At 43.7% G+C, this 13314-nt stretch overlaps 1 protein-coding gene, 1 long non-coding RNA gene and 1 other non-coding gene across 8 annotated transcripts in view; 2 read left to right on the top strand and 1 right to left on the bottom strand.

Moving 5' to 3' along the window:
• ADAMTS12 (ADAM metallopeptidase with thrombospondin type 1 motif 12) overlaps positions 1-7049 on the top strand; it is a 375325-nt gene extending 368276 nt beyond the window's left edge. For all 6 annotated transcript variants that reach the window (XM_085002056.1, XM_085002059.1, XM_021076980.2 and 3 more), the window contains exon 24: positions 3157-7049. In XM_085002056.1, coding sequence (XP_084858182.1) covers positions 3157-3335 — 179 coding nt within the window. In that variant the 3' untranslated portion in view covers positions 3336-7049. The remainder of the gene's footprint in view (positions 1-3156) is intronic.
• The window catches only part of LOC146395490 (uncharacterized), a 52030-nt gene that overhangs the window by 3007 nt on the left and 35709 nt on the right, over positions 1-13314 (bottom strand). The window contains exon 2 of the long non-coding RNA XR_014831170.1: positions 392-584. This is a non-coding gene — a long non-coding RNA (uncharacterized LOC146395490). The remainder of the gene's footprint in view (positions 1-391; positions 585-13314) is intronic.
• LOC146395491 (U6atac minor spliceosomal RNA) lies at positions 12229-12349 on the top strand. Its single transcript, XR_014831639.1, has one exon. It is a non-coding gene; the product is annotated as a U6atac minor spliceosomal RNA (small nuclear RNA).

The following is a 13314-nucleotide window of genomic DNA, read 5'->3' as shown; positions in this document are numbered from 1 at the left end:
ACTACCAAAAACTTAAAACAACAGAAATCTATTCTCTCACAGTTCTGGAGGCAAGAAGTCCAAAAATCAAGGTTCTTGGTAGGGCACTGCTTTCTCTTTTAGCTCCTGACAGTTAACAGCTTTTTTTTTTTTCTTTTTTTGCCTTTTCTAGGGCCACTACCTGCAGCATATGGAGGTTCCCAGGCTAGGGGTCTAATCAGAGCTGTAGCCACCGGCCTACGCCAGAGCCACAGCAATGCGGGATCCAAGCCACATCTGCAACCTACACCACAGCTCACGGCAACGCCGGATCCCTAACCCACTGAGCAAGGCCAGGGATCAAACCCGCAACCTCATGGTTCCTAGTCAGATTCATTAACCACTGCGCTACAACAGGAACTCCGATAATTACCAGCTTTCCTTGGCTTATAGCTGCATTCACTTCAGTCTCTGCCTCCATCATCACATGGCATCTTCCTCTGGGTGTCTGTGTCTTCACATGGCCTTCTCTTTACTGTATCTTTCTCTTTTTAAAAGGACACAGTCATGCTGAAGTAAGGGCTCACTCCACTCCAGTATGCCCACATCTTTAATTATTATTACATCTGCAAAGAAATATTTTCAAGTAAGTTCACATCCACAGGTACCCATGGTTGGGCTTCGACTTGGGGCGAGGGGGAAACATCTAAACTTTGGAGGACACGGTTCAACCCACAACAGGGTAAAAGACTTTGGGGGACTTTTTATACTAGCAGATACCTTTGCACAAGGTCACACTTTAGCCTTTAGCAGAGAAGGCTCACAGTATGAGCAAATGTTACAATAACAAGTTTGGAGATTGGAACACAAAGGATCCATGTGGTCCAACCTGGCCAAAAGCAGCTTTGAAGGACGGGAGGCTAAGCTTTCATGCTTCCTCTGTCTTCCTTTCTTCAAGTAGCCCCAGAGCACTCACACACTCAGGCCAGGGAGACTGGGGGAGGGGGGAAAGAGCCACCCCAGATGCACCTTCTCCATCCACCATCCACAAGGGCTTTAGGAGAGGCTGGCTGAGAAATAGAGCAGCCCTGTGACACCTAGGCTTCCATTCTGGACCTTGCTCCCAAGCCCAGAGGAAGGAATCCTTGCCTTGTTCTGAACAGCAGCCTACGTGATGCGTGGCCCAGACCCCAGTGAGGACACCTGCTGCTCTGGTGGGAACCTGGGAGACGAAGAGCTCAGATTCCTATTCCACAGGAGGGATACTTGGTGGAAATTTATACCCTTTCTAAAATATCAGATCATGTACAGAAGTTTCCTGTGGAACTAGGGGACACTGATTTCTACAATAGGTTTAAGAAGAGGCCTCAATAAGAGAGGAATCAGCAATAAAGAGGTTTGAGATTCTAGGAGCCTTATATGTCACCTATCCCCAAGCGCTCTTAAAACTTGTAAACCAAATGGAAGTCTGGCTGTGCATAGAAGATGTTTATTTCTTCATGAAAAGCCAAGGCACCGTCAAGGGAATGATAAATTCTGAGGCAATAAAAAGCCTTTTTTTTTTTTTTTTTGGCCTTTGTGACCTGAAAGTGAAAAAATGCACAGAGAGGCAAAAATACTGTCACAGATTTGGGTAAAGGGAATGTTTTCTCCATTTCTACTTTCCCTCACAGTTTTATTTACAAAGGACAGCGGCCTGTTTGTGAAAAAGGCTTTTCTTTAGAATTATTCAAATCTTTGCTGGGAAAAAAAGAAAGAAAATCAGCCAGAGCTCTGAGAGGCACTCAAGCAAAGTTCGAAACAATTTCCCTGTTAATCTGTTCTTCGGGCCTTTCCTGAATTCCTTCCAGACCAGGGGGACACGGGCCAGTGCAGTCTGGGAATCACCCGCAGAATATGCGAGGATGGGCCCTGAAGAAAGCTCTAATGCCTGCTTCTGTAGGAGGAAGAAGTGTCAGCATAATCAAGGGACTTAGTTCCCCAGAGTTAGAGTAGAACAAAGCTTAGAACCCAAGTCACTATGTACTTACTCTGGGAATTATTTGTCTATGTCTTATGGCTTCATCTTTATGGTCCATTTCTGGAGGGCAGTGACCACATTTTATGTATCTGTATCCTCTGCTCAGGAAGTGTTGGTTGGGTAGTCAGTGGGGTTTACTTGGTGTTCTGAATGGTCTGATCGATGAAACCTGGGATTTTAGAGTCAAAACCATTCAGATCTGACTGTGCCACTGATCAGCTGGGCAGCCCTATGCACGTTCTTAACTTGTGTGTATGCTTAACATTTCTGTTTGTAAAAGAGAAAGAACAGTTGTGTTTACCTGAGAGTTACTGCTGGGAAGATTAAAATGAAGCGATGCATATAAAACATCACATTCAACTATTGCATAACAATCCTACAGAGCAAAACACCTCCAAATACAGGGCTTTATAACTACCAGCGTGAATTTTTTGCTTGGCATCTCTGGGTCAGCTAAATTCAGCCAACCAAGCTTGGCTCTGGTTGGCCTTGGCTGCAAGCTGTGGGTAGGGTTGGGCCAGGTCTGCTCCATGTATCTCTCATCATCCTTGGTCCAGGATGGCATGAGCCAGATTCTTCTAATGATGACAGTCAAAGCACATGAGGGCAGACCCATCCTCCTGCACATTCCAAGGCCCTGCGGCCATCATGTCTACTAACCTCCGATGGTCCAAAGCAAACCAGAGAGCTGAACCCAAAGGCCAGGAGGGGGCAGTATTCACCCCCAAGCGGCCATGGCAAGGGTGGGAATGTAAAACATTGCTACCAAGGAGTGCATGTCGATGGATGTCAACTATTATTATGAATTGTTATGGAGCCTTTCTCAGTAGACATATAAAGTCTTCCATTAAAAGGGAGTTCACATTGTGGCTGAGTGAGCTAAGAACTCGACATCGTGTCCATGAGGATACAGGTTCAATCCCTGGCCTTGCTCGGTGGGTTAAGGATCTGGCACTGCTGCAAGCCACTTTGTAGGTCACCGTTGCAGCTCAGATCTGGTGCGGCTGTGGTTGTAGGCTCGCAACCAATTCGATCCCTAGCCTGGGAACTTCCTTATGCCACAGGTGCAGCTGTAAAAAGAAAAATAAAAAAAAAAAAAAAAGACTTCCATTAAGAGAAGTTGTGTTCATTCACTTATAAAAAGGATAAGCTTTGTTTTCTTTTTTCTCCTCCCACAGATTTACCTTGTACCAAGGACAACTTATCAGCCAGTTTCTGCCAGACACTAAAAACCATGAAGAAATGTTCCATGCCCACCGTGAGGGTTCAGTGCTGCGTCTCTTGTTCCCAGACACACGTGGCCCACACCCAAAGGCCAAGAAAACGACAGTCGCTCCAAAAGCCCAACGCCCCCTAAGTCCAGAAGGAAGCCACCATCCACCATAGACTGCAGCTGTCTGCTGACCATGACACATTCTAGCCCCAGGGATCACTCCATTGAGGTTTTACTCTGTGTTTCAGGTTCAACTTGGGCTCATAACAAAACTAAACCCTCTGTGTTTCTTTAGCCACAGAATGTCCTTCAGAGGAGGCATGGGAAATACTCGCTGCTCCCTGATGCGCAGGGAAGGGGTGCAGGAGAATCGGGCATCTCCCAGGATCAGCTCCTGGGAAAGGTGCCAAGTTAGGCAAGTCAGTGAAATGATGTTTTTTTTTCCTCCCTTAAAGGTAAAAACAGAGAGACCAGATTTTCCCCAGACTACCTCAAGAGTAGCAGGAAACAGCCACCTTTATCTAGGGAACAAACAGTCTCCTTAATTTACCTTGATGAAATCTTTTTTTTTTTTTTTTAAATCTCCCTCCCTACCTGCGAGAGTTGCTGTTTAAAATGTCATGGGCAAGCTTTGAGGAACAGTCTCTGGATTCATCAGGCAGGGGGCTACTCTCTTCAACCAGTGTTCAACTGGAGCTGAAAGAAAAAGTGCTGGCCACACCCCCAGTCTCTCCCTAATCCCTGTGGACTCTGTACCTGGACTGTTAAGACTCCCTTGTCTACCTGGAGACCCTAAGAAGAGAGAAAATGCGAGGAACTGTAGGATTTAGTAAACCTAAGGAACTTGCTGTTGGAGTCATCAGACAGGGTTGTGGCCCTGACAGGTCCCTTCTTTATTTAGCCGTAAGAGAGGGGCCTCAGCATAATAGGGAGACTCTGAAGGCAAGACCCTGGATGGTGTCTCACCATGTTTTTGGTGCTCACGGGGGGCCAACATGAAGCAGCATCGTTGGTTTATCTCCTCCAGAAGACCTTTCTGACTTAAGGATAATTTCTATGAAAACTCTTAAAAAGCAAAATTAACAGAAATCAATAAGAATGTGGGCCTTTACTCATCCCACTTCCCTGGCAAATGGCCATTCCTTTGCAGGGAGCAAAGGACTCTTCCGGTCTGACTTTCCCTTCTCTAGCATATTCTCTGCCTGAGTCATCAACACACAGGGTGCCCATCTTTTCACCTCCGGGGGTTTAATGTGCACAACAACTTCTGTAGCCTGCTCTGTGGCTGCAGGCCACCCCCTACCTACCTTCGGGTTGGAAAGTGGAGCTCTAGTTTAAAATACGTCCAAGATCCAGGTAAATTGCATTAAGTATACAAAAACTTTGTGTTAAGTATGCAAAAACTTAGTATAAACGTCTAGTCTCAAGAGAAAAAAAAACTTTTCAAAAGTGAGGTAACGCTGACCCAATAGTCCTTTTTTGAGGATCTGTTTCTTTGAGGGAAACAGGTGAGTCAGGGAATCCAAGAAAGTAAATGCTTATTCTGGATGTTCCCATCACCCATCAGGAATCAGAGGAGGCTGTGGTCTCAAATTCAAGACAAGTTTCCTGGTTTCTAAAGGGAGGTAGTTACATGAACTGAACCTGGAAAATGAGGGGGGGGCAGGGCCTCCACAGCAAGAAGCCCTCAGGACCAGCTCTTGACAGAAGGGAAGGCAGGTGTGGGGTTTGTGTAATGGGCAGCATGTCTTCAGACTCACACAGAGGTACAGCGAATATTCACCCTAGAGCCGTGTCCCACCTCCCCCTTGCATTATCTCTCCGTTCAGCAGAATGGTGCTATTGAAATATGGTGCTAATATCCAGATGGTGGCAGAACTAATATAAACATAGAGGTAGATGTACAAGTGGGCAAGTCCATATGCCTCTTCTGTTAAATGTAATGGTGTTGCTGGCCAACGCTGCTCCTATTGCCTGGACACTAGAAGCTTAAAATTTGTATATTATGCATTTTTCCCCCAAGCCATTACTGTGTATTATTCTGATAAATTCCTGGGGGGAAATAAAACAGTGGGGTTGGGATGAAATTTGAGGTAGACCAGAAGTAGGAGGAAAGTAGAAATGTTTATCAAAACCAGGAAATTTATTTCTAGATAATTAGGTTCTTATATTTGGTCTTTGAACATTGCTGACTGATGACCAGCTCTGGTGAAATAAGAATTTTGGAGAGAAGATGCTTAAATTGTCAGTAATGTGAGTGGAAGGGAAGCCGATTTTCTTCTCATGGGGCAATTTGCAAAGACTATCCCTGAAGTGTAATATAGGCTTTCAGGGGATTAATTTGGTAAGCTGGATGGATTTAACTTAATGCTATCTTAGATCACACATGTCATCAGAGACCTGGATATGACCGGTCTTACAAAACTCAGGAACAAATCCAGATTCCTACTGACCTCAGCAAACTAAACTTGGCCAGATTTCCCAATACACAAAATGTTGCTTATGATCCACGTGGCAAAGATGGTGGAAATGCAGGGAGGATCTGGCCAGGTGCTTCATTCCAGCCTTCCTCTAGGTTCTCAGAATAGTGGCCTCTAATCCTATATCATGGACATTTACTTCCTGTATTGAGAATGTGTCGTGACACAGTTGTATGACATCTATCATTCTGGACCCCAGGGTAAAGACAGCACTTACTATTGGAGTCATCAGACATGGTTGTGGCCCTGACAGGTCCCTTTTCAACCTAAAGAGAGGGGCCTCAGATGAACAGGGAGACTCTGAAAGGCAAGAACCTAGATGGTGTCTCACCATGTTTTTTGGTGCTCACAGGGGCCAATATGAAGCAGCATAGTTGGCTTATCTCCTCCGTGGCCTCCTTTCCTCCCATCTTGAACAAATGAGAAATGAAACAAGAAACACTGGATACACATCTACCATGAACCACAGAGGGCTGCCACGGGGCCTGGTGCTTAAATACATCAAAGTTCTCAAACCCAGTTTGGTTTGCATTGCCTTTCACAGTGGCTGTTAGCTCTACCCTGAAAAGGTGTGAGTTAATTTAATTCTTCCCCACACTGTGGGGAAACAACATTTCAAGGGATCAGATAGTGAATACGTTTATAAAACAGGAAATCCTCTTGTGATACAAGCAACTGCCTCTTTGTAGGAATGACTTGTTTTAATGTTGAGTTTTCTTCAATAGGAGCACACCTCCGTCCAATCTCCTTCCCCAGGTCTCTGCTTGGTGTGGAGTCATTCCTAATGTGATGCTTTCAGATACTTAGTGAATGTTTCTGATAACCTTTGTCTTATTTCTGGAACACAATTTGAGGGATTTATATTGTTTTAGATCATAATTTCCCAATCAGTTGGTTAAAATCCTCCAAATTCTGAAATCTACACATTCCTACCCTAGAGACTATAGGTCTTAGCTCTTCTCCCTTCTGACTCTAGGATCAAGCCCTGGGACAGTGAATCAGTGCACAGCCCTTCACTTTCAAGAGAGCAGCCACATAACATGAACTGTCTGGTGCTACAACTTAGCTAATGTATTTAACGCTATTCTTTTTTTTTTGTATTGCTAGTTCAAATACCATTAGTATTATTTTAAGTTATGTCATTAAAAACAAACAAGCAAACAACCATGGTTGTGGAAGCACAATTCTACCTATCACTCCTCCCAAATGGTTTTATGTGGTACATGGCCTCATCCATTGCCTTGTATGCACCTCTGTGCTATTTTGCCAGGCCCAGCCTCATTAAGGGGTACCTTGGTGGGTACCTTAGTATTTAAAACCAGACTGTAACTATAGCCTGCCATTGCATGGCATCAATAAATGGCCAAACTCACTGATATTTCCATGTGATGTGATATTTCCTCCTGCGAGACTCCCACCACCCACCAGAGTAACCCCAGAATTTAGCATCCTGGAAGAGGATGCTGTCAATTCCTTCCTCCCCTACCCCCTAGATCAGTATATCACTAGATGAGTCACATCCCAAGTGAGGTATACTTCGCCCTCATGAATGACTAGACTATTCAACAACAGACGCAATCCACCACATGATGATCTGAAGCGATGCCTAAAATCCTCCACAATCCCAGATCCAGTGTATTCAGACTTGCAGCTCACAGCATAACCTCGTCCCTCAATCCATTCAAAGTATAGACATAATGCTGGAGAGAAAGTGGTTCTAATTATGAAGAGGAATTTGCTTTGGAAATCTAATCCTTTTCCAAAAGCAATGCACAGCACAGTAAGTATAAACAGCGGTTGGAGAATTTGGACATGTGTGACATGGAATCCCCTCATGCAGAATGAGTGAAAGCACTGAGGCAGGGAAGAGTGAAACATCCACAAGTGACCCACAGAATGCAAGCATGCATGGGGGGTAGGAATCTGGTTTTTGTCAAGATGATATCACAGAGGGCCACAAACACCTCCATCTTGTACTTTGAAAACTCATGACCACTAAGCAACTCTTATCCTATAAGTCTCAGCTCAAATTCTGTTCCCCTGAGAAGGAAGCTGCTAGAAAGACAGAGGCACTTCTTTGTTCCTTCTTCACTGTGAACATTTTCCTCTAGAAGAGTGATTCCTAATACAGGATGATATTGGCCCCAAGAGACTTTTTACAATGACTGAGACATTTTTGGTTTTCACAACTTTGGGGAGGAGGGTGCTACTGGCATCTGGTGAGCAGAGGCCAAAGATGATGCTAAACTTCCTACAGGACAGTGCCTTTAGACAACATAGAATTATGTGGCTCGGAGTTCCCGTCGTGGCGCAGTGGTTAACGAATCCGACTAGGAACCATGAGGTTGCGGGTTCGGTCCCTGCCCTTGCTCAGTGGGTTGACGATCCGGCGTTGCCGTGGGCTGTGGTGTAGGTTGCAGACGCGGCTCGGATCCCGCGTTCCTGTGGCTCTGGCGTAGGCCGGTGGCTACAGCTCCGATTTGACCCCTGGCCTGGGAACCTCCATATGCCGCGGGAGCGGCCCAAGAAATAGCAACAACAAAAGACAAAAAAAAAAAAAAAAGAATTATGTGGCTCAAATGTCAATATTTCTAAGCTGAAAAACTGTACTAGAACAGTCATCACACCCTGGAGTGAGTAGCAGGGTTTCTGGATTAAGCAAAACTGAGCTCATTTTAACACTCATATCTCACAGAAGAATAGATGAGGTGGGTCAGAAAAATTCCAAAGAAGAAAATACACACACACACATCAGAGTTCAAAGCTCACTAGCTTGGCAAAATCACCTTAACATCACAGGGGAAAGAGGGTAGAGAGCATAGCTCCAAAAGAGTCTTTAATCAGCTGCTGGGGCCTCACATGTTCAACCCTAGAGCCAGGGGAAATAAACCAAAAGTAGGTAAAATGGAAAAGTAATATACTGGGGGTTTGGAATAATTCTCCTCTAATGAAACAAAAGAGACCTCATCAGCAAAATCAAAATAGCAGCTTTACTAATGATGAAGCTGGATGGAGAGCATATTTTACAGGCAAATGGAAAAGGGCTTTCCTATCCTCCCTTTACCTCCAGGTTTCAGGTTCAAGAGGGATGTAGTGGAGAAGAGGGAGAGCAGGAGAAATGAACCATTCAACCCATTAAACAGTTAATAGATGTCTCCATGGCCATTAAACATTCCCCAACAGCAGTCTTGGAAGAAGTACTGTAAAAGCCAGGCGCAGAAGTACATGAATCTCAATGAAAGATCAAGATGGTGGAGGAGTAAGATATGGCATTCATATTCTCCCACAAACACATCAAAAAAAATCCATCTACATGTAGAACAATTTGCACAGAACATCTACTGAACACTGGCAGAAGACCTTAAAAGTTCTTCTGAAGAAGAAGATCTTAAAAGGTCTTCCAAAAAGAACAAGAAACCATCCACATAACTGGGTAGAACAAAAGGATAAAAAGGGAGAGAACGAATCAGGATGGGACTAGCACTCCTGAGAACGAACCGCTAAAGAGGGAAGGAACCCACACCTTGGGAAGCCACCTAACCAACAGGGAGATCAGCCGAGACAGAGGGAACCTCAAAGTCTTGAAGAAAAGTGCAGCAGCTGGACTGAGGAGGGCAAAGCAAAGTGAAAATGGCAAAGACCATCTGTACTACTGCCTGCTGAGACTCAGGCTCTAGAGGTCAGTTCCATGGAGATGACTAGGGTTGGCTGTGTGGAGACAGCCTGAGGGGCTAGGGAACAATGAGCCATGGGCTGGGAGCAGAGCACCACAGCTGAGGTAAACTGGGAAAAAGTCTGAGCCGGCAGGAGAAGCAAGCCGCCATTGTTGGGGAGGGCAAGAGGAGGGTCAGACCACCTTAGGAATATCTTTCCCTGAGCATGCACAGACTCTCAGAGGGCAGGGCACCTCTGGTGCAGGCTAGAGGTAGCGAAGCACCACTTGGGCAGGCTACGAGTGGCTGGGCACCTCTTGTGTGGGCTAAGGGCAGCAGGGGGTGGGCCACAGTGCCTCTTGCATGGTTTACAGGTGGCAGGGGCCAAGCCACAGCAGGCATCTCAGACACCAGAGGTGGGCATGGCCAACCACCACTAGGGGTCTATGAGCAGGCACCACCTTTGACCCCAGTCACTTCAGAGAGCAGCAAAGAAGAGGGCACTGCAACCAAGCACCATCCATTGTGGCTCTCACTTGCCTGGGAATGCACACACCCTGCAGCTGCCCCTGCCAAAGACTCCTGGCACCACCTACACCTGCCTGATCACTGTCACTTTCCAGGGCCCTGCAACTAGGAGAAGCCTGCACCACCTTCCTGCAGGTCCTTGCCACTGTCAAGGGCCCAGCAACCAGGCACTAGCTACTAGCCCTGCCCATTGCCTCCATCTCCCTGGAAGCATGCACAGCACCCTAAAAATAAAAAGTAAGCTCTCACAAAATACCCAGGGACACTCATACATATAAATAGCCCTCCAAGACTAGAGTAGTTGTTTTCCCTAAGATCACAGAATAAGAAAAGTATAAGAAAAATGAAGACGCTCAGGAACATTCCCAGTTAAAAGAACAGGAGAATTCCCCTGAAGGAACAACGAAACAGACCTTTGCAGTCTAACACAGAGTTCCAAAAGGACATAGGGAAAATACTGAAGGAATTAAGAGCAAATATGGAGGAATTAAGAGTAGATGTGAACAGTAATGCAGATTACTTTAGAAAGGAACTAGAAAATATAAGAAGAAACATAGAAAAAATATAAAATTCATTTGCAGAGACACAAGCAAGGTTGAAGTCCCTGAAGAGCAGAATGAATAATGTAGAGGAATGAATTAAAGACTTGGAAGATGGAATAGTGGAAATCATCCAATCAGAACAGCAGACAGAAAACCAAATGAAAATACATGATAGCAATATAAAATATCTATGGGATAACATAAAGCAGGCAAACCTATACATAATAGGGATTCCAGAAGAAGAAGAAAAAGAAAAGGGGATTGAAAATATAATTGAAGAAATTATGGCCAAAAACTTTCCAAATCTAAAGGAAAAAGATACCAAGATACAGGAAGCACAGAGGGCCCAAACAAGTTGAACCTAAACAGGCCCACACCAAGACATATTCTAATAAAAATGGCAAAAATTAAAAAAAATATATAAAGACAGCAAGAGAAAAACAAAGACTTAAAAAATATAAGGGAACCCCCTTACATAATTACAAGTTGTACAATTATAAGTCTATAAGCCAATTTCTCTACAGAAACACTACAGGCCAGAAAAAAGTGGCAAGATATATTCAAAGATCTAAAACATCTTTGCAGCCTAGAATACTCTATCCAGCAAGGATATCATTTAAGTCTAAGGAGAAATAAACAATTTCTCCAACAAACAAAAACTAAAAAGAGTACAGCAATAGTAAACCGATTCTAAAAGCAGCACTGGGAGTTCCTGTCATGGCACAGTGGAAACAAATCCGACTAGGAAACATGAGGTTGCAGGTTTGATCCCTGGCCTCACTCAGTGGGTTAAGGATCTGGTGTTGCCATGAGCTATGGTGTAGGTCACAGATGTAGCTTGGATCTGGCATTGCTGTGGCTCTGGCCTAGGCTGGCAGCTGTAGCTTCAATTCGACCCCTAGCCTGGGAACCTCCATATGCCACAGATGTGGCCCTAAAAAAGCAAAAAAAAAATTTTTTTAATTTAAAATTAAAAAAATAATTAAAAAAGAAATAAAAGCAATGCTGAAAGGGCTCCTCTAAGTAAAAAAGTAAAAATAAATAGGGTGTAGGAAATCGCAATTGGAAAGCAATCAAATAAGCCAGTATACAGATCTAAAAGTAAAAAAAAAAAAAAAAAAAAAAATATTGTAAAAGAGATGATAAACACAAGGAACATCAAAAAGACAGACATGAAGATGTTTAAAAAGAACACCAAAACCATAAAATGTGGGGAAGGAAAGTAAGAAAATCTAGACTATTTTTTTAGGAATGTGTTTGAGCCTGTATGACTATCAGACTAAAGCAAGCAGATACAGGAAGGAGTCAACATATCTGAAAAACAGGGCAACCACAAATCAAAACCAAACATTACATCCACAAAAATTAAAAAGGAGAGGACACAAGCAAAAATAAAAGGAAATCATCCAACCAAAAAAAGGAAAGGAAGAAAGGAGAGATATAGAATCAACTGGAAAACAAGGCTTAAAATGGCAATAAATACATATTTATCAATAATTACCTTAAATGTCAATGGACTGAATGCCCCAATCAAAAGACATAGAGCAGCAGTTGGATAAAACAGCAAGAGCCTACAATATACTGTCTACAAGCAACTCACCTTAGGGCAAAGAACACATATAGATTGAAAGTGAGGAGATGGGAAAAGATATTTCACTTTGAGAAACTTATGGTTTCAAAGGAGACAAGTTGGGGGTGTGGGAAGGAAATGCTATAAAACTGGGTTGTGATGATAGTTGTACAACTATAAATGTAATGAAATTCATTGAGTAAAAAATAATCTGTTTTTCTTTAAAAAAAGAAAAGATGTTTTATGCGAATGGAAAAGACAGGAGTGTTGTATGAAAGGAAAGGAGGTTAGCACTCCCCTGGATAAGGATAGAAGAAGCATTGGTCCTAACAACACACGTTTAAGGCATTGCCACCTACTTCATAGCATCTAAACATCATTTTTGAGATCCTACTGTATAGCACAAAGAACTATATCTAGTCACTCGTGATGGAACATAATGAAGGATAATGTGAGAAAAAGTATATATATATATACATATATACATATACATATTTGATTGGGTCACTTTGCTGTACAGGAGAAATTGACAGAACATTGTAAACCAACTATAATGGAAAAAATAAAATTCATTTAATAAGATACAGGAAAGCAGCAGCTACAATACTGATATCAAACAAAATAGACTTTAAAATGAAGGCCATAAAGAAAGAAAAAGAAGGACACTATTTAAATTTTATTTAGATTAAGATAGCGGAATAGAAGGACTGGAGCTCAACCTCTCTCCTAAAAACAACAAAATTCACAACTAAAGACTGAGCACTCTGCACCAAAATGGACCAGAAACCTTAAAAAAGATACCCTACTCCAGAAGAAAAAGAGGAGGCCACATCAAGAGGTAGCAGGGGCGATTTCACAATATAAACAACCCCATATCTCCCGGGTGGGAAGATCCACAGACTGAAAACTAACTGGTTCACAGAGGGAGACTTACCTACAGGAGTGAGAGTTCTGAGCCACACATCAAACTCTCACGTGTGGGGATCTGGCACTAGGAGAAAGAGCCCCAGAGCATCTGGCATTGAAGGCCAGTGGGGCTTGTGCGCAAGAGCTCCACGGGACTGGGGGCAACGGAGACCCCATTCTTAAAAGATGCCCACAGATTTTCACGTGCACTGAGTCCCAGGGCAAAGCAAAGTCTCCAAGGAAATCTGGGTCAAATCTGACTGCAGTTCTTGGAGGACATCCTGGGAAAACAGGGGTGAATGTGGCTTGTTGTAAGGGAAGGACATTGGAAGCAAAGCTCTTGGGAATATTCATCAGCGTGCCTTTCTCTGGAGCTGGCCATTTTGGGAAAATCTGGTCCCAACCATCAGTCAGCACTGAGAAGCCCCAGGGCAAACAATGATC

This window comes from Sus scrofa, chromosome 16 (genome assembly GCF_054392235.1).
Source record: "Sus scrofa isolate SSC_HxYL_T2T_F1_AM1 chromosome 16, Sscrofa_HxYL_maternal_Yorkshire_Landrace_v2.0, whole genome shotgun sequence".
Classification (NCBI taxonomy): Eukaryota; Metazoa; Chordata; class Mammalia; order Artiodactyla; family Suidae; genus Sus; species Sus scrofa.
Note: the sequence above shows the minus strand (reverse complement) of the source record. Positions and strands in the feature narration are given on the sequence as shown.